At 38.0% G+C, this 20,425-nt stretch overlaps 1 protein-coding gene across 1 annotated transcript in view; it reads right to left on the minus strand.

Moving 5' to 3' along the window:
- Positions 1-20,306, minus strand: part of LOC140150687 (uncharacterized) — a 37,169-nt gene extending 16,863 nt beyond the window's left edge. The window contains exons 1-8 of the mRNA XM_072172769.1: positions 20,120-20,306; positions 7,922-8,842; positions 6,968-7,042; positions 6,731-6,778; positions 3,803-3,973; positions 2,387-2,601; positions 983-1,118; positions 343-458 (exon numbers count right to left, since the gene is read on the minus strand). Coding sequence (XP_072028870.1) covers positions 343-458; positions 983-1,118; positions 2,387-2,601; positions 3,803-3,973; positions 6,731-6,778; positions 6,968-7,042; positions 7,922-8,842; positions 20,120-20,242 — 1,805 coding nt within the window. The 5' untranslated portion in view covers positions 20,243-20,306. The remainder of the gene's footprint in view (positions 1-342; positions 459-982; positions 1,119-2,386; positions 2,602-3,802; positions 3,974-6,730; positions 6,779-6,967; positions 7,043-7,921; positions 8,843-20,119) is intronic.
- Positions 20,307-20,425: the final 119 nt, after the last annotated feature.

Below are 20,425 nucleotides of genomic sequence, written 5' to 3' on the forward strand. Positions count from 1 at the left end.
GAATGTTGTACACAATAAATCCATTGAGTGAGATACACCAAACCTAATTAGTGATAATACTTAATTAATTAATGACATGTATGTCTTGAAATTTTGTCAGAATGTAGAGCTTTATACATAGATCATGAAACTGATCATATCTCATTTTGTCAAAAATGGCTGATACGCCACCATGTCTTGCGAGCGACGATACGATTGACATGAACAGGCGTGTGTGAAACAAAGAACACTAACGCAGCAGCAAGGACATCTCAAAACTATCAACTTGCGATTTTACACTAATTTTGTGGTAGCAGATCACAAAATGGGACAGAAGGATGAACCTTATAAAGCGACACTTACTTGAATGGTGTTTCTGCCACAGACTTGGTGAACATAGCGATAAGCTCCGCCACCTGATCAGCCTTCTCTGCAAACCTCACATTAACATTGGTATGCAGCTGAAGATCAACCAATGCCTATATATAAATAGATAAAGGGCAGACATAAAAACTCATTGCTTTACATTATGTCCTGGGTTTGATTTCCAGGCAGGATCACTTTTTCTACTTGTCTCCTTCATTATATGCGATGGCAAACCTGGTGAAAAATTATGTTTCTTGTTAAAAATGTTTAAACCCAGTGGGATTTTACCAGTAGAACCAAAGAGTACCAACTCTGTCATGTTGCGTGTTGCTCATAATGGAACTCCAGATAATCTCGCTATGCCCGATAATTCAAAGTGTGTTGTTGTTTGCAATCTGCATGTAATGGTTGTATAATATCACACAATAGTGGATAGTCATAAGACAGCGCGCGTGCCACCATGCAACGGTGGCACGCTTGTTGATCAACCAAGAAGGTGTGACCTGCTATCTGCCAAAGACAAAATCCTTTCTTTTATTCTCTAACTGCAAGTCGTCTGACGTCAAATTACAACATCTCAAGTCCACCTGAAATGATTTATGGGATTTACCGAAAAGGTCAATGTCATATCTCCTACCTCTTCTACATCAACTCTAGATACACTGGTGGTAATCTCCTCCACACCTTTCTTCCGACGCTTGGTTTTACGTGCATCTACTTCGGTACCAAGTACTGCTGATCGAAAATGGCGATTGTGTGAGTTCTTCTGGTTTCTGCATGGTATGAGAATGCAAATTCAGTGAATCATAAAAAATAAACAGAATCGCATAAAAAAGAGGTAAAGGAGACGAACCTGTATATAAATAGTGAATAGAGTGCCCATCTCTCTTTCATTGGCGATTGGGCCAGACTCCACCATGTAATGTTGCTGTGGGGGATCGCTTCACCTCCGCAGCAGCGAGTCTGTTACCTTCCCAGCATTAAAGAATGCCGGTACCCATTTATACACCTGAGTGGAGAGGAGTAATCGAGGTAAAGTACCTTACTCTAGGGCACAACACGATGGCGTTGCCAGGGCTCGTACCCACAACCTTCCGATTATGAGTCAGAGCCTGTTCCGCTCTGCCACCGTGCTCCCTAAATCGCACATATGCATTTAATATGTGAAACGATCTGATCCATTCTGACTAAAGTTGGAAATTTTGACAAATTAGTTCCTACCATCAGTAACTTACTCAGTACCCAAGCTTATTGATGCTGAAATCCCCAAGTCCCTGGCTTTCTTGGTTAAAAAGTTATGGACTTTTTACATGTCCATTTCCTTTGTTTTTTATTGTTTTTTTGCTCCTTGTATTTGATATTATTTCAATTTCATTATTGCCGACTTTGGTCCGATTGGATTAGATCATGTCACATGACTATCAAACAGAGAAAAAAGATAAACCTCATCTTACACCATATGACCTGCAGACTTGCAAGTGACTTTCCAGTCATGCCAAGAAATATGCTAAAAATCCATTTAAAGTTCTAAATTTCAAATGGAGTTACCTGAATGGGTAACTCCATTTGAAATCTTCACCCCCTATGTGGAAGATTAAGGTCATGTCTTCCATAAGGGATGTATGGATTTCAAATGGAACAGAGGAGAGCGTGGCCTAGTGGTTAAGGTGTTGGACTGTGAATCCAAGGGTCAAGGGTTCGAATCCCAGGTCCGCTGGGCTCGGCTGGCTCTTTGTGTCCTTGAGCAAGGCACTTCACTCTACTTGCTTAGTGCATCGGAGGGCACTTTAAGCTGTCGGTCCTGTGTACATGCATATTTTCTCACATTAATGTAGTGTGCACGTTAAAGAACGTCACAGGCTATTCGAAAAGAGCAGGGGATCATCCCGGTACTGTTGACTGTACTTCAAAAATACACTCATCTACTCTAGGTTCCAGAGTAAAAAATAAGTACAGCTTGTCTGTACGCAGTGCGATAATACTCATACATATGAGGGAGGCACTTATAAGGAAGAAGAAGAAAGAACAGCCTGTGGCCTACCTGAAATATGCCTCCATGCTCATGACCATCAATGTCACTTGTTTTCCTCTGAGTATTCTTTGTAAATTTTGCGTATGCAACCTCAATGACTCCTCGCCAGTGCCATATACTCCCTGTTGTTCTTGTTTAAACACATAAACCATGTCCACAAAGCAGGATGTTGGCAAGAGTATGAGTGCTTCACTTTCATCTTTTTCTGTTTGAATTGATTGGAGCTGCAATGGAAGAAACATAATATAGAAACTTATCATGATGTGACATATGGTGTAAAGTGTAAACATATTAAGCTGATTGCAATTGGTACATTATCTTCCAACTATAGTATTCAGCAAGGTCCTTCAGCACTGCCCTATCGTTTTTTTTCTGATTATCGCGTGAAAAGGTTCACACCTGGGACGCACAATGCTATGCAGCTTCAAGCTTGTTCGGTGAGTAAAGTGCGACTGTGATGATGAGGCAAATAAAAAAACAAGAAGAACACCACGTCCGTGTTTATACTGTGTTTATACTGTAAACAGTGCCAAATTAGCAGACTGCTGAAGAACCTTACAGATACTGAATACTACAGTATTAAGAGATTTCAGTTTACTTGCACTACAATCGTGCAAATCATGTTAACTTCTCCAGCTCATGATCCTCTAGCTGTAAGGACTCAGTAAAACTATAGTTTGATCTCTTTATGACATTCTGCTATGGAGTCATTGCTCTGATTTTGTTGAAAATGTTTGCAAATTATTTGTTTTGAATCAGAAAAAGAATGTTTGATATACATGTAGGATGCTTTCTTATACACAGATAAACACTGTCAATATAAAAAGGACTCAATCAATGGATATTGATCCATTTTGCTGTGTTATCAAGGTAACCATTAGATGTTGCCAAACATCCTGGATAAGCCAAACTATTCTTTTTCTGACTTATCATCACAAGACAAATAATTTAAGACCATTTTCAACCAAATCGGACCAAATTTCCATTTTTGCCCCTGTGCAACCAAAATTAGTGCAATGACCTCTTTTACCTCTTTGCTCATAACTCCATAACTGTACGTCTTAGATCAAGAATTACACGAAGAACATCCAATTTCTCATTTCTTGACCCAGGGCTAAGAGCAAAATTGATCACTTGATTTGTTGGGAGTGGCCTCTATTTTCCTTGCTCCATTAATTATGTTTCTTCCATTGGCCACTGAAGCATGCAGCATGCTTAAAGGGTGTCCCATAATAAGTGGGCCCCGACGAATAAGGTGATCTGTTCCTTTTCTTTAATTCTGTTATCTTCATATATATACAAGCCAGAATGCTATAAGCTTTTCAGCTTATCTTGAGCATTTTGCTGGAGCCTGGTTCCATCAGGATCCAGGTGTGTGTCCGCCCAGATTGACTGGTTAAAAAAAAACTTGTGTGTGTAAAATACCTGTATATCCTCTCCTAGGTTGCGTCCACCGTCCAGTCTTCTCCATGACACCATTGAAGGTACTAGTTGGGATTCAATGGTATACTTGCTGTCCAAGGATTCCAGGTTGGCAAGTATTGCTGCACCACCAACTTCTTCTAGAAGAGTTGGATCTAGAATCACTCGCACATACTGTGAAAGACACAAAAATCATCCCTGTAAACAAATTCAAAAACTTGCCACATTTTTTCTCCATTATCAACTTGAATGCCAAATAAAATGTAGGCCTATACAAAAGATTTGGATAAGTATGATTTTCTACATACATGTGTTTATTATGATGATTTAGTCCACAGTTATTTATGACCATACATTTGTACTTTACTGTGTCTGTTGTGCTATCCAAGAACATTGAATAAAACATGGACAAGTAACTTATGTCAACATTAGAAATGACTCAGTTTCCCCTGATCGCTATGCCCTAAATGTGAGCATCAGTTACAATTGGAGTGTCATAAATAGCATTGGTATCAGACTAAGCACTAGGTTGTAGTCAACCAGGGACTGTCTTTTGGAATTGGCAGGAGAGCATTAAATAACTCTTCTGGAGCCTTTCAGGAGAGCTGAGAGCAATTTACAATACATGCAATAGAATGTAAGGAGAGAATTGTCAATTAAGGGCTGGGGTATGAACGTTGGACAGTATTTATTGTGGGACATTAGAGCACATCAGACATATCGAATTGCATTCTGAATACGAAGAATGTCATTCTGATATCAAATAATTTTGATTTTTGAAATTCTCAATTTAATACACATTTTATGGCAAATCATTAAAATTGATATTTTTGATATTTAACAGTACTTGAAGTAAACTTTATAAATCTGATGATTTATACTAAAGTGTATGTAGGTGGGATGAAAAGCCCGACGATCAATTGAAAATTTTGACTTTTCAGATTGAAGATATGGATTTTTTTCCCAAAACACCAAAAAAAAAAAATTAGGTCTTTTTGGGAAAAAATCCATATCTTCAATATGAAAGGTCAAAATTTTCAATTGACCGTCGGCTTTTTCCTCCCTGCTACATACATACACTTTAAGAATATGTCATTAGATTTATATAATTTACTTCGAGGACTGTTATATATCAAAAATTGAAAAATATCAATTTTTATAATTTGTCATAAAATTTGTATTATATTGTGATTTTCAAAAATGAAAATTATTGGATATCAGAAAGACATGCTTCGTATTCAGAATGCAATTCGATAGGTCTGAAATGCTCTCATGTCCCACAAAAAATACTGTCGAAACGCAATAAACGCTCATTTTAGATCCCTTAAGGAGAGCTAAAAATTGCTCTCCTATATCAGAGTTAAGGAGAGCAGTAGAGAGCGATTGCTCTCCTCAAAAGGCAGTCCCTGCCTGAGTCAACATAAGTGACAACTATACATGTTGACTTTTCTAGGCCTCAATACACCTACTCACGGCGGGAAAAAGTGTGGAAATCGGGAAGCTCCTTCCCGGGAAATCTGCGTCTCTCGCGGGAAATTTGCATCAGTGAAAAAAATAAAAATGCCACGAAATGAATGGTATTTGAAAAATTGAAAAAATGAAAACTTGTCTGAGCCTAAATTTATTATTACAAGCTTAACACAACAAAATGTTTTATATTCATTACCTATATGAATAAACTGTCCAACTGGCTGAGCGTAAATCCCCTAAAATCATGACCGAATTTGACATTTATGGCAGGGTTTTCTGTTGCGATATTATACAAGTATGCATCCGCCCGACAGCTTGTCAACAACACACAGTCATGGCAGTGCAATGCTTGTGGAGTTTTCCACAGCACGCGGTTCGTTCGTCCATGGTTCTACAGACTACAGCGTGACCGATTATTCTTACGACCATTCCAATGCTAAAGGCTGTCTGAGCATACTGTGGAAGAGACGTATTGAAAAATAACGTGACCTCTGCTTGGGTTCAGGGTAACGAGTGCATATCGCGGAATGCTCAATTATTTACTCCAATGCGATCCTGTATGCAGTACAATAATGCACGTGCTGTTTACAACTTTACACCCTACTTATTCCTGTATTTATGAAACTGAATAAAGTTTTCAGATCATAATGAATTATTCATGATGCTTGTTTCGCACACATGTGCCATTTGTTTTAGTGTCTAATTAGGTCACATATCACATTCACTCACTGCTTTAAAACAATACAGTTGACTGAAAAGCGAGCTTAGTTTAATACACTATACAGGGGGAAAATCGCGTCTGGACAAGAAAAGGGGGAATATTACAGGCCTGAATCAAAGCAACAGACTCGGTGCTTTCATTGTGGAAAAGAAATTAGACGGACAGGCTTCAAAAGATACCACAGATTTCCACCCTGGTCTACCCAAGAAAGAAAAGGGTGAAAAAAACAGAAGTATTTTAGACATGTTTGGAACATCCAGCTCGAGGAAGAGGTGTCATCCTCAGGAAACGGAGGAATCACGGGGTGCAAGTACATCCAAGAAGAAAAAGACTGGTGATGATAGACCCTGTGATGATATAGGCTTAAATGAAGAACCATCAGACGATAGGCATATGGACGAAGTTGGGCCCGGAGAAGCTGTAGGCCTACCTAAACCAGGGCCTGAACATACGGAACGAGGAGCAAGCAATGATATTAATGACAAACTTGATACAATTTTGGACAAACTGTCTAAAATGAAGTTGTCTGAGCCCTCAAAGTCAGCGTCAACAACGGTACAATCTCAGGCAGTCATTGACCCGGTTTCTGACTTTGAAAAAGAGGTTTCTGCTATTAAAGTTTTGGTAACGGGGAGTAAGTCAATCCAACGTATGGTGTGCACTGACTTGACTATTATTAAAATTACAAATGGGATTTGTTCCCCCAATTCCACACATAAGATTTAACATCTTTGTCCTACCTTCATGCATTCTTCTGGTCTATCTGCTTTCTTAGCTGCCTGCAGTGCCTGCAAAATGTAATCAAAAATTAATGTACATATTATTATATAGTTTATGCAGCACATCTTACAGGGGATGTTACACAAATTCACCCCTCTTGTATGACCCCCCTCCCCAAACCTTTTCAATGTGGATCCTTCTTTTAGGGCATTACCCTCTCACCCACCCAGCCTCTACAAAATAAATACAAGTCTCACCTTCCTCTGTTCTTTCTCCCTTTCTTTTTCCTGTCTTTTAGCTTCCTTGGCTAATTCTCTTTGACGTTTTTTTTCCTGTGGAAAAAAATGTGTATGCAACAATAAAGTTCCCGTTGGGCTCATTATTTTATTGCATGTAGTTACCTGCTTTCATTGAGTGGCTAGTATCAAAAACGATTAACAACCCTGGAATACTGTATATTAATAGTTAAATATTTCAAATGCGAGATCAAGGTAAGATTCATAATAATCTCTTTTCTACATGTATACTATAGTGTGTCTTGTCTCAAGACAAAACCATGTTGAATTTCGTAGTGGCTGATCCAAATCAGTGCATTTACGTAGTTGAGTAGCCAGTGTACGGAAAAATTACCTTTCAACGTGTGTGTATACGCCTCTGGGATTAGGCGATTCAAATATGTCACTGTGTTACTCTCAACTTGAGATGAGACAGACTACAAGTAGATCACAGAATTAAAATCTTTCACTTGAAACTTTAAGGATCTACGATGTATTGTTGGTCGAAGCAGCAAAAAAAAAGTAGTTCACAGCATCTTGTGAAAGGTAGTGAGCTTTAAAAAAAATTGCATTGCTCAATTCATAGCGAGCGTGTTGAAGAATCAAATATCACAGATATATTTTTGTAGGTCCTGTGGTTCTTGAGTTATGTTGTAAAGAGGGCTGAAACAACAACACTTTTGTAAAATGTACATAACTCATTATTAACAACAATAAAGTAAGCAAGTACCGTATTCAAAGTATATATGATTTGTAGAATTAACTTTTGCAAAACACCGAAGTGTTATTTTTCAATAATATATTGATTCAGATAATGAAAATCGATTGCTGCTTAGCCTGCTTCGACCAACAATACCTCGTATACAAACTCGTATGTATGTATCATATTTATTTTTTGCATAAAATTCCTATAAATTTGCATTTAGATCTAATTACCAATGCCTGGCGCTTGGACTCTTCTATTTCTTCAGGTGTCCTCTTCCGCTTCTTCTTCTTCCCCGGATCCTGCGAATCTGCCGTCTCCACACTACTGTATGTGTCCACTGTTAGCTGCGAGGACGATTCCATGCTTTCTGTGCTCATTGAATACATCGTGGACTGAGAGGACTCATCTTCTGGAAGCTTACTATAACCCTGTATCCTCTGTTTAAGGGTAAGGGTGAGTAATTCCTCATCCTCGTCGCTATCAGACACAGATATTGGACTACAAGACCGTTTCATACTGGATGTGATGTGTGATTCTGTAACACGTTTTTTGGTATGGCTTAAACTTTTTTGAAACTTATCACTGGCAGAGATTTCATCCTCATTATCACTGCTTGAAACAGAAATCCTTCTTGTTCTTCCATCTTTAATTTTGTGATTTTGCACCTTGCTGTTTTTACTACTACTAGTTCTTCCCAATGTTTCGAGATGATTTTTAGACGAGTTTACATCACCGTACACACCTGTTTCTAAATCAGACCTTGATGATGAAATTTCCCTGGATCTATCATTGTTAGTTCTTGAAAACTGGCTCTGCTCTAGCCACTTATCAACACGTCCAGATGACTCTTCATCAGATACAGGTGACCTTGAACCTGAGGGTACTCTACTATTACTATTATACACCTGGGTGTGAATAGGATTGGCTTTTGTACCAAACACATTGTCATTTGACGCAGTTTGTCTGTCTTCAAACCTGTACGTTGCCGGTGATCTGTTAGAGGTTGATGTGACCAATGTAGTCCTAGCAGGTTTTAATTTGTTTAAGCATATATCTGGCAAGTCATCGTCACTATCAAGAGGTTCTTGTAATAAAGCCTGGTGTCGGGGACTTGAAGCTGGAGAATGGTCTTCGTCAAGTCCTGATAAAAACTGTAAGCAAATAATGAACAAAAATGTAAAATTAGAAAAGCAATGAAGACAACATGGGGGTTTTGGAGCCCACATTATTACAATTTTTAATCAATGAAATGTATTCTATTACTTTTTAAAGTATTCTATTACTTTTTAAAGTATTCTATTACTTTTTAAAGATATTAAAATATCTTTCAACCTAAAGTACACATTCTAAACTGTGATCCAAATACTATTTGGCACATTTTCGGTCTGAAATTGCAAAATAACAAGAAAAACATTCCCAACACGTAACATATACAGTTTGTCCACTCTGAAGTACAAAGTAACAACGCGCGCGTATACAGCGCGTTAATAATGCGTAGTGCTGCGTCTCTGCTGCAGGTATGCGTGCCATCAAAGTCGGCACAATGTGTGCGTCCGTGTCTGTACTTTGTACTTCAGAGTAGACAGACTGTAGTGAAGACAAGATGGCGACTTTTGGCAAAATTTGAACTTGGTGTAGGACTAGGTACAGTACTATACATGTATAAAATCATCCGAATGACATGGAAAATATGTGGAATATTTTTAATCAAATCATGATTAATTTTGATCATTTATGGAATCGATACATACCTAAAACAGCTAAAGGTGTGAGTGAGTCCCGGGAATTCGAGTCCCGCCCGAGAATCCCAGTACCCGGATTCCCTGCCCGGGTACCGAAATTTAAAATTTTTCAAAGTTTTTTTTTCCGGTTTTGTAGTGTCACTGGACATACATGTAGACCTAAATGCTAGGATCATTCATGGTTGACCTAAAAAAAATTTGAATTTTGCACGGTGTTTTGTGTTTTTAATATGAAAATTGATATTTTGTATTCATGTCATACTCTATTAATGATATCAAAATGCATTCAAATTCAATGCATTTTGATATTATTAATAGAGTATGACATGAATACAAAATATCAATTTTCATATTAAAAACACAAAACATCATGCAAATTTTTATATTTTTTTTAGGTTACCCGCCCGAAAAATGCGCCGGTACCCGGGCACAAAATTACCCGAAAATCACACCTCTAAAAACAGCTGAGTACATGTAGATACCATAGTAATATAAGTTTACAAAAGTTGTCTTCTCTGGTCTAATTGCCGGCTGACCAAAAGTTTTGGGGAAAAATCTGGATTTTTCAATATGTATCTTCTAGCCTTCGTGTGGTGTGGAAAAGGTAAGAGGAATTCATCTAGCACGCTCCTTACATTGCATACACAGGGGTGTGATTGGTGCTTTTTGAAAAAAAACCCAAGGCAATGAAAGTGCGAAGCGGAGCGAGCGGAGCTCTCGCCTGTTGCGGCCGGGGGTCCAGGTGCCCGCTCAAGGGTTGAGGGGGCGAAGCCCCCCGAAGCCAGAGGGGTTTTCCACACTTGAGCACCACTGGAGATGCAATTTCATGGGGTAAAATGCAAAAATGAGAAACTGTTAAAATACTTCACTAATATAGTATAAAAACATTTATTATCTGTGAATACATACTTCCAGTATCATATCATTCACATACACATGAGAAATTGCATCACCATTTTTGCACAGTACAGTGTGTCTATAAATCATCCAGTCAGGGTTCTAAGGAATTTTCATTTAAAAATTGGAGATTTTCTCATATCTGGAAACTGAAAATTCCGGAAATGTGACATCTCTGTTAAGGGGGTACTACACCCCTGCCCAATCTTATTCTTACTTTTGCAAGTAAGATATGTATATTATAGGGGCAAGGACTACAACTACTGCACTGGAAATTTTATTTCAGCACAGACAACAGTTGTGGAGTTAGGGGAGATTGGGGTTAGTTGGAACGCGGGGTAAGTTGAAACATTGTATTTTTTTCTGACACAAAAAATTAATTTGGTAAAATACTGGCACCTAGTAATAGGTATTAGTAAGGGTCATCCACCAAATTAGCAACAGCACTGATGCTCCACCAGTGTTGGCTTGGGAAAGGAATATCTGTTTTTTGACTTACTGACTAATTTTTATACCCCTCAGAAAAGATGCGTATCTCCATGTTGTTTGAAGATTCAGGGATTATTTTTGAGTATCATAAGCACTAGTAGTAAGTCCCAGAATAATGTTAAATAAAAGTTTTATTGTATTTCTTATTTTGTGTAATGAACTTTGAAATGTAAAAAATAGGCATCGGGTTAGTTGAAACTTTTGAGGTGGGGTTAGTTGACACATGAAAATTGCATAGAAAAATATGGTTGAAAATTTGACTTTTTAAAATTTGTAACATGTTTAGGTAAGCTGACAATATTATTTATAAGGTTTCCTGCAGTAGAACGGACGCCACCGCATCTATTGTATTTTATACCGCAGGTCACCGACACAATTAGTTGTTATCAGCTAATCTGTTTTATCACCGAAAAGTGTGAGACTGATCAATAAACACCATCGCATCAACTCAATACGAAGCCTACCGCGGTCAGCTTCCAGCACCGATCTATTTACATAGGCCTACCTAAAGTCACTGATTTGAAACTCTTATCTTAAATCATGTTTATATTGTTAATTAACATATAACTGGTAAAGGAAATGGTTTGGCTGGGTTGAAGCTTTTGGATTATAGCTTTTTCAAAGGCGATTGGGAGCCATTCTGGAAATAGGACTCATTTTAAAATCGCTGGTAAATTGGTAAAAATGGTTTAACCATAGACCCTGGGTATAACCTAGAAAGGTTTTCGATTTCAACACACCAATAAATGAGCCTAATAGTAACATAATTATAACATTCCTCATGGTAATGTTACATGGGTTATAGAACTGTTTTTATACCGCGAAAACTTCAGATAACTGTCCTGAAAACATCAGTCGCTCGTCGCATGCAATACACGGCATGACGGCAATCTCCTTTTCCGCATTAAAAAATTTGCACTATCGCCTTGTGTTTTCATACACCCCACTACACGCAAGCGAAAGGGCAATCTTTCCCAGTTTTATGGTATTTCTAGAAAGGAGGGTGCAAGCATTCCCTGCATATTTTTTTCTACGATATATCAGAAGTTATGCTGAAAAGTATAGTCCATTATAATAAATCTTCCCAAGAGAGAAAAAATCTGACTTTTATATAATTTTATATGAGCTTAAACTCCTAAAAATGTACTTATTAAACATTTTAATTAGTATATTTGAAAAACGCTTCGCACCGAGTCGGGGTTTCCCCCTTTACATGTACATGATAAATGAAAACATTGGGCGATCTAAAACATGCTTCAAAGTCTTACTTTTTTAATCGACTCGTATCAATTTCATGTATATGAGCAACCAAGCTTCATTAATAAAAATAATTATAGTCCTGAAAAAGTTTATGACAATGTACAGTATAAATTCAAATTATCCATTACGTAGGTTGTCATGATCTGATCGCCGATACACCTCCTGATTGAATCGCCGCCTCAATTAACATTGTTTGAGCATTCAATAGTATAATGAGCTAATCTGTTAATTCTGTTTACCACTGAAATGTGTGAATTGTTTTTGATTGACCGAACGGGACCGTGTTTACAACTCTATCCTAATTAAGTAGATTAAATCAATTACATGGGATTTGGCAGTTCACACATCGGATTTGGCAGCCGTGTTTACAATTACTCTATCCTAATTGCCAGATTAAATCAATTACATGGGATTTGGCAGTTCACACATCGGATTTGGCAACCACAAGTCAATAATATTATAATAATCTGCATTGCATTTGCCACTTCGATTTTCGTTTTGCCGGCCAGTTCAAATCAAAAACATTTAGCCTACAATCTGCAGTATTTGGGGGGTTGTCCCAACTTTTCCAAAAGTTGTCGCCAATAAAATTAAGTCCCCCACATTTCGACAAAATGACCCCCACCCACCAGCACCGATAGGCCTACACATTCCCCCAATAACCATGTTAACAGGTTAAAATTGTATTGAAACCAGTCTTTTTGTGACTCCCTCCATTAATTTTGGTCAATGGTCATCTTTCCAAAAAATTATGACCCCCCATATATTTGTGACAACAACCCCCCCCCCCCCCTTCCGAAGAAAATGAAAAACCCATTATTGGACATGAACATTGGCGGAAACTATAATTATGAAACAACGTGACTGCCTATGACCCCCGTATTTATTTATTTATAAGCCTGACACCCAACCCCCGGGACCCCAACCCGGCACTCCAATAAGCTGGTCAATTGAGATACAGTATTCATGAATAAAGTACCCCGGGATTGAGTAATATGTTGACAACAGCCCATTCATAAAATTATAATAAGGTGAACTTGTTTCCAGCTAGCGCTGTGATTGGTTGTACGTAAGTATACCAGACATTTACCACAGAGCCTGTCGTCCCGTGTTACCATGGTTACAACTAGATGTCTTGGTATACTAGTCTCGGGGTAAAGGGTATGTTGGCAACATTCCAGAAATAATATATATATCAACTGTTGCCATTGGTAGGCTACTAAATTATTGGCCTAGATGGCAAGGAAGTAAATAGCCCGCTACATATTCTCAAGATACTGGAGACATGTTTTCAAATATTCAACATGTTTTTTCCGATTATCATGTAAAGTTGTTTTATGAGGCACCTGGTAGTAGGCCTGGCATTTTCGGGTAATTTTGTACCTGGGTACCTGCCGCAATTTTCGGGCGGGTAACCAGGTACACGAAATTGCAAAAAAAAAAAAAAAAAAAAAAAAAAATTTTTTTTTTTTTTTTTTTTTTTATTTTTTTCGGTTTTAGTGTCTCTGGACCTAGACCTAATGTTAGGATCATTCATGGTTGACCTAAAAAAAAAAAAAAAAAAAAAAAAAATTTCAAGATATTTTGTTATTTTTATATGAAAATTGATAATTTGTATTCATGTCATAGTCTATTAATGATTTCAAAATGTATTGAATTTGAATGCATTTTGAAATCATTAATAGACTATGACATGAATACAAATTATCAATTTTCATATTAAAATAACAAAATATCTTGAATTTTTTTTTTTTTTTTTTTTTTTAGGTCAACCATGAATGATCCTAGCATTTAGGTCTAGGTCCAGGGACACTACAAAACCGAAAAAATAAAAAACTTAAAATAAAATAAAAATAAATACATTTTTTTTTTAAATTTCTGGTACCCGGCGAGGTACCCGTTTACCCGACCGAAAATGCCAGCCTTACCTGGTAGTGAAACTTTTCCAAAATATTAATCGGACCAAAGGCCAGGTCTGGGCAGGCAGATATCTCTGACCAGGCTAGTGTAGAAATCCGTCTTACTGCGGTGTACCGCGACTGGTGCCACTACCAGTAGTGACCATTGATTTTATCGGAAAACTCAAGAGGTGCTAATTGCTACTTACTTGTGGTTGAAGATCGCCTACCCCCCGTATGAGAGGAATGACGGTGATCAGTTCAACCATGGAAGAAAGAGATGAGAAGGAACCACAACGACTTCGATCGGCCAAGTTTTAATCCGCATATCTATTGACGATGAAAAGAAAAGCTATCAATGGTACTTACTTTCATGTATGATCCATTTACCGCGATCGATGCTTGGCGAAATAATTACTGGAAAAAACTATAACAAACCCATCCAAGAACAAACAAACGCTACCCAGAAGTAAGATTATGGAATTTCACTGATGCTCTGAACTTGAATAGTAGCTTTGTTTTGGGATCTACAGTCAAACTGTTTTCTTGATCGTGTTATGTAGAAAATGTCTTAAAACATCGAAAAGGTCATCAAAATCGGCCGCTTTTTTGCTGAGTTTCATCTTTAGCAAATAAGGTAAGATTTTGGTGACTTTTTCGATGAAAATAGATGCAAAATATTCTTAAATAATGTACAATGTTCCGGTTGAGTCCGGTACATGAAACCTGTTTAATTTAATAGTTTATATGTGTATAATCGTAACTAGCTAACTCGTTTCAGTGCCAAAGACTGCCAACTCTGAGAAAAAAAGTCATCAAAGTTCGGAAAATTGGGCGTAATGGAAGAAAAAGATGTAGGCCATCAATGACCGATGATCACGCCACCAGAGAAAATCCTATAGAGTGCTTGCACGGAAGGTCATTAGTTCAAATCATCCTTCAGACACGCCCAGAAGACATGCAAATACATGGAGTACAATACCAATCACCTATTTAACGCTGGGTATTGATCAAAGTAAATCCTCATGAATAACAATGTCAATTAAATGTCGGTAAAGGGAGTGTACAAAGTGAATGCGTTCGTTGTGGTTCCTTCTCATCTCTTTCTTCCATGGTTCAACAAAATAGGCCTATGAGGAAATAACATCCTGTGTGTTTCTTTTTGTGTGAAACTTTGACATGAAGAAGTGTAGATTGGTATTAGTATTATTAATACAATCGGTAAATCAAAGTATCAAACCCAATTTTCGGACATATCTTATAAACCCCCAAACATGCCAAAACAGAGCTCAAACACGAATTTAATACATCGCACACAGCACCATGCTAACACAATAGGGCCTACTAGTGCCGCCCGTAAAGCAAAAATCACTAGCTGGGCTATTTCATTATAAATGACAACATTGAGTCCCAAAAGGGGTCAAAATTCAAACTCATTTATTTCATGCAAATTCATTATCATTTCAAAGTTCAGATGGTGTGTCAATAATTCTCAAAATATTAGAGCGTCAAACCCTCAGGAACCATTAAAAAAATTAAATTGAATTTTTGCTGTGTAAAACATAGCTGCCGCCTGAGGGGACATTTTTTAAACAATTTAATACACAACTTTGAAAGAGTATATGTAACCAACATTGGGTTCATACTTATTCATATTTAGTCTGTAATAATTGTTGTATGTTCCTTTACACTTCAGTGTCTTAAATATGCCAGTTTCAATATAAAACAATTAGTAAATTGATACTAATCCAGATAAATGGTGCAAAATTACTACATATTTTAAGGATAAACTTTATCTTCACATGAAAAATTCATGAAATAGTCATTTTGTCCTGCCCAATAGCTACACTGATGCATAAGTGAGTATTCTGCGTCAATCTGTTGTACTAGTCATGGAAAACCTAAAATAAAAGACCCCTCCTGTGTCATTTGTTCTGGATAGGACACATTTTTTAACACATAATAAAGCATACTTTAACTTTAGAAATAGCTGCATCAATATTATTGCATCAATATTATTGCATAAAAGATCCCCAGCATTTAAAATCCACTACAAACAGGGTTAATATTCTGGTTAAATTAGGAATATTGCAATTTTTAGCTAACCGGAGTTCAATGCAGAATAATATCATATGTGTTCTCAACAACTGGACAATAATTTGAACACTAAAGTGGTTTGTAAGCATAATTTGCAATAAAATGCAAAAATTTCTTGTGGGTTTGGCTCTTTGAAATTTTTATTTTTAGTTTGTTTACCAATTCATGGAAATGACATAATTGTGCTGGAGAGGACATTTGTTAAATTGCAAACAGAATCGTGGATACAGGCTTGCAAAATGCAACAAATACCAAATCATGTGCCACCTTGGTAGAAGGAAGACCACTCTTCCTCTACAAATTTCACATTCTATGATATAATCCTTCTTATTTCAACAATTAGTAATTAACTTCAGTTCTGGAGAGGACAAATTTTTAACGCGAAACTGTGGTATCAAGAACAAGTGGTCTACTGTATGTAAAATAAATGAATTCCTCAATCAGTGCCCTGTCCCATCAATTGGTAATATAACACAGATTATACAGGTAGGGTAAGGGTTTATATTTCCTCTTTAATGTTAACAAAAATGGAGGAATGAATTGGAGAGGACACTCATTTTTTTATTTAACGCAAAATGCCAATTTTGCAAGAATCTACGGAATTTTAACATTTTTGCACCAATTTTCACCATTCAACTTGCATGATGTTCCACACATATCATATTTTCATTGCAATAAACCAGCGTAAACAATGAACATTGTTTATTCAATGTGCACTAGTGCAGAAGTCCGTCGTACTGCGGTGTACCGCGACTGGTGCCACTACTATTAGTGACCATTGATTTTATCGGAAAACTCAAGAGGTGCTAATTGCTACTTACAGAAGTGTGAAAAATGGGATGAGGTACGCCCCATTTGCGGGATCCCGCTAAAAACTGCAGTGCGACTGGGTAGGCTTTATAAATAATATTGTCAGCTTACCTTACCATTTCTTCAATATTGCTTTAATATGGTTAAAGAGCAATAATACAAGCATAAAGTGCACACAAAAAGTACATTTTATAATATTTTAGGCTTCTCATATTTTGGTCCATGGTGACACTCATCACCTTGTGTCCAAAGTATTGACTCGCACTCCCACATATTTATTTATTCATTTTTTCACACTGATTAGTATGTTAAAGGGTGCCTTCAAGGGAAGTATAACCCTAACAACACAATAATAATTATTTTGAAATTTTTACAAGCCATGTTTCAACTAACCTCACTTCTATGTTTCAACTTACCCCAGGGGTGGGGTTAGTTGAAACACCTTTTTCAAATTTTCAAATTGGATTATATGAATAATCATAAGCAGGTCCAATAAAGTTTAAGGCTGTATTTGTAGCATGTATGTATATGTTTATACTGATATATGGTTAGTGTTTCTTGAAAGTAATCGGTTTATGTTAAAAAGACGCATTTTGTGAAAAATGTTTCAACTAACCCCAATCTCCCCTACAGTCAAAAATGAGGGAAAACCAATATTTGATCAATAAATCAATAACTACTTGCCTTGAGTTGCTGGATTTTCAGTGCAGTAGTTGTAGTCATTGCCCCTATAATATACATATCTTACTTGTCACCAATACGCTATAATTTTTGAGAAAAATGCAAAAATAGGCACAAAATTGGGCAGGGGTGTAGTACCCCCCTTAAGCAGGGGCGTAACCAGACCTGACCTTCCGGGGGCAAGATTGAAAATTTCCCAATTCTTGACCAAAAGTCATGAGCGGCTTGCATGGAGCGTTAAACGGTGGGGCCAGGGGCCCCATGCCTTGGGCCCTGGTGGGGTCCAGGGGCAAAGCCCCGGCGGGGGTCAAGGGGGCGGAGCCCCTTGAAGCTCCTGGTTTTTGGCATGTTAGAAGCTAAAAAATCAGTGTTTCAGAGTACAAATTTCAAATTCCCTCTTTTCTTTCCCTTTTCTCTTCTCCCTTCCCTTTTTCTCTTCTCCCTTCCCCTTTTTTCCCCTCTTTTTTCTTTTCTTCTTTCCCCTTTCTCTTCTTCCCTCTTTGTTCTCTTCTCCTTCCCCTTTTTTCTTCCTCTTTTTCTCTCCTTCCCCCCTTTTCACCTTCCCAATTTTTTGCTCTTCTTCCCAGTTTTTTTGTGTCCGGGGGCAGCTTGCTCCGCCACCCCACTGGTTACGCCACTGCCCTTAAGCATTTAGCTATTGGTCCAGGAAAAATCACACCCCTGCATACATTGCCGTTCTTCTCTGAAACCGAGTGTAGGCCTACAGTTTTTGACAGAGAAGAATATTAGCACTTGTTTACATTTTAAGAGTGTGCAGAGCGTAAGTTTACACAGAAGTGGGGTTCTGATTGGCTGAATCAATCGTCTGACTGACAATAGCAACAGATTGTTAGAAAAGTTCGAACTTTTGTATGAACAACCGATACAGTAGGTTGTGATACGAAAGTTAGAAGGTGCAAGTATTTGTTCTCATGTCACATACACTGTACCTTGTTTGGCACATGTATGTACGGGTTGGCATTACAGGGCCCAATGTCATGCATATATGAATAAAAACTTCTTCCTCAAGTTAATTATTGTCTCAAAAATATGAGTACCGGGTATATTGTTCTTGATTACTATAGGCCCTACTATTAAATTAGTGACACAAGTTAATAATAAAAATGAGGCTGGAAATTTGAATAATTATGGGTTTATTACTTAGAAAATCAAAATTGCAAATGAGAAACATGTAAAAATGACTTACATGTACATGTAGGCAATTAGCGTAGCAGGCTAACGAAATGTAGTGCTGGCCAAGGCATTAGCCAGAGGGGTGTCCAGGTGTCATTTGGACACCCTGTTTTCAATTTGGACACTCTAAAATTCTGATTTTTATAATGGAGTGAATAGGAAGAGGACACCCTGATTTGGTATAATAAGGTATTTTGGACACCCTAAAGACACCCTCTGGCTAATGCCTTGGTGCTGGCCTCACATGTTCAAGAAAATACAACACCAGAAGGGTGTCACCATCCAGTGCATCAGTTTGCAATGACAAGTCAACGTTTGCCAATCGGGAGATTGATTGATTTGCCCCCAGCAGTTAGCACTGGATTTCCCATTTCGCGCTGGTCGGTCATCAAAACAACTTTGATCAAGCAAGGTTGCAGAATTAAACAGACTCGTAATTAATATGGTCAGAATTTGTACTTCAGCAACTGTGTTTCCGGCAAAGCCAAGCCAAGCTTATTAATAAAATTGTAGCCAAATTGGACAATCTAAAAAATTGTTTTAATGCGTTTTAAAACTGAAGATGCTATATGATGACCGAATGTGTTATACTACATTACTATACTAGCAACCTCTATCTTCTATTATGATATATCCACACAGTAACTATCGTGTTGTCGTGGATAGTAGACAGATTTCTCGATCAAGCAACAGACCGATAATCTGGTCACTTGTTCGAGCATAGCCTCTATCGCAAATTCGTGGCTAGTGTTTCTCGAGCAACTGGTCACGTGTGATTGGCAGATATCAGATTGTGCGTCAAATTGTTGGTCGTTGGCTCGTCGCAGATCTGCGCCCTTGAATTGAACACAAAGCTCCACGTATGTCACTCATTAACAGGGCACTCATGTCAATCTGACCAAGGGATTGCCATTCTTCTATGAAACCCAGTGTAGACTGTGTAGTTAATACTAGTAGTACCGGTACTAGAAAAAAATTGTAATGTAAAGCTGGTTTCATACTTTCTGCCGCTTGCCGCTGAGCGGCATGACGCTTCATCATGCCGCTTGTACTTTTCTGCAAGCGGAGCGGCACACCGCTAAGCGGCAGCGGCATGACTCTGAAAGCTACTCTTGCCGCTCAGCACCGCTCCAAAATCGTATTTTGTTCTCATACGTCAGAGCGGCACCGCCCGAGTTGACTTGAATTCAACTCCCAGCGGTGCTGCCGCCGCGGCAAAGCGGTGGAGTGATCGATATATCGGCTTGCCGCTGGTCACCGCTAGCGTTTTTAGTGAGATTGCGCAGTGAAGTAAAATCATCTTCAGAGCGGCAAAGCGGCAAGCGGCAGGAAAGTATGAAACCAGCATTAGCTTACTCACAGTTCCATCGAAAATCCGATTGATCGTTTCTTCTGCATTGGCAGTGTAGCTCAGATCACGAATCACATCTTCAGCTTCAACATGTGGACACACTGTCAACACCTGATCGATTTCTGATTGCATGCTGACGATTATTGAGTATTTTCATGCAAATCCAGAAGTTTTTCACACTTCTCTGTGCAATCCAATTACGGCGCTAGTACCTAACAACACATTGACCTAGTCTTAGTATTCCTTCGCGGCCATTGAAGTAGGACACTATAAAATACGGTAAAGCGTTAAATTAACTTCTTTAGTTATTATTTT

The sequence above is a fragment of the Amphiura filiformis genome, chromosome 4 (genome assembly GCF_039555335.1).
Source record: "Amphiura filiformis chromosome 4, Afil_fr2py, whole genome shotgun sequence".
NCBI lineage: Eukaryota > Metazoa > Echinodermata > Ophiuroidea > Amphilepidida > Amphiuridae > Amphiura > Amphiura filiformis.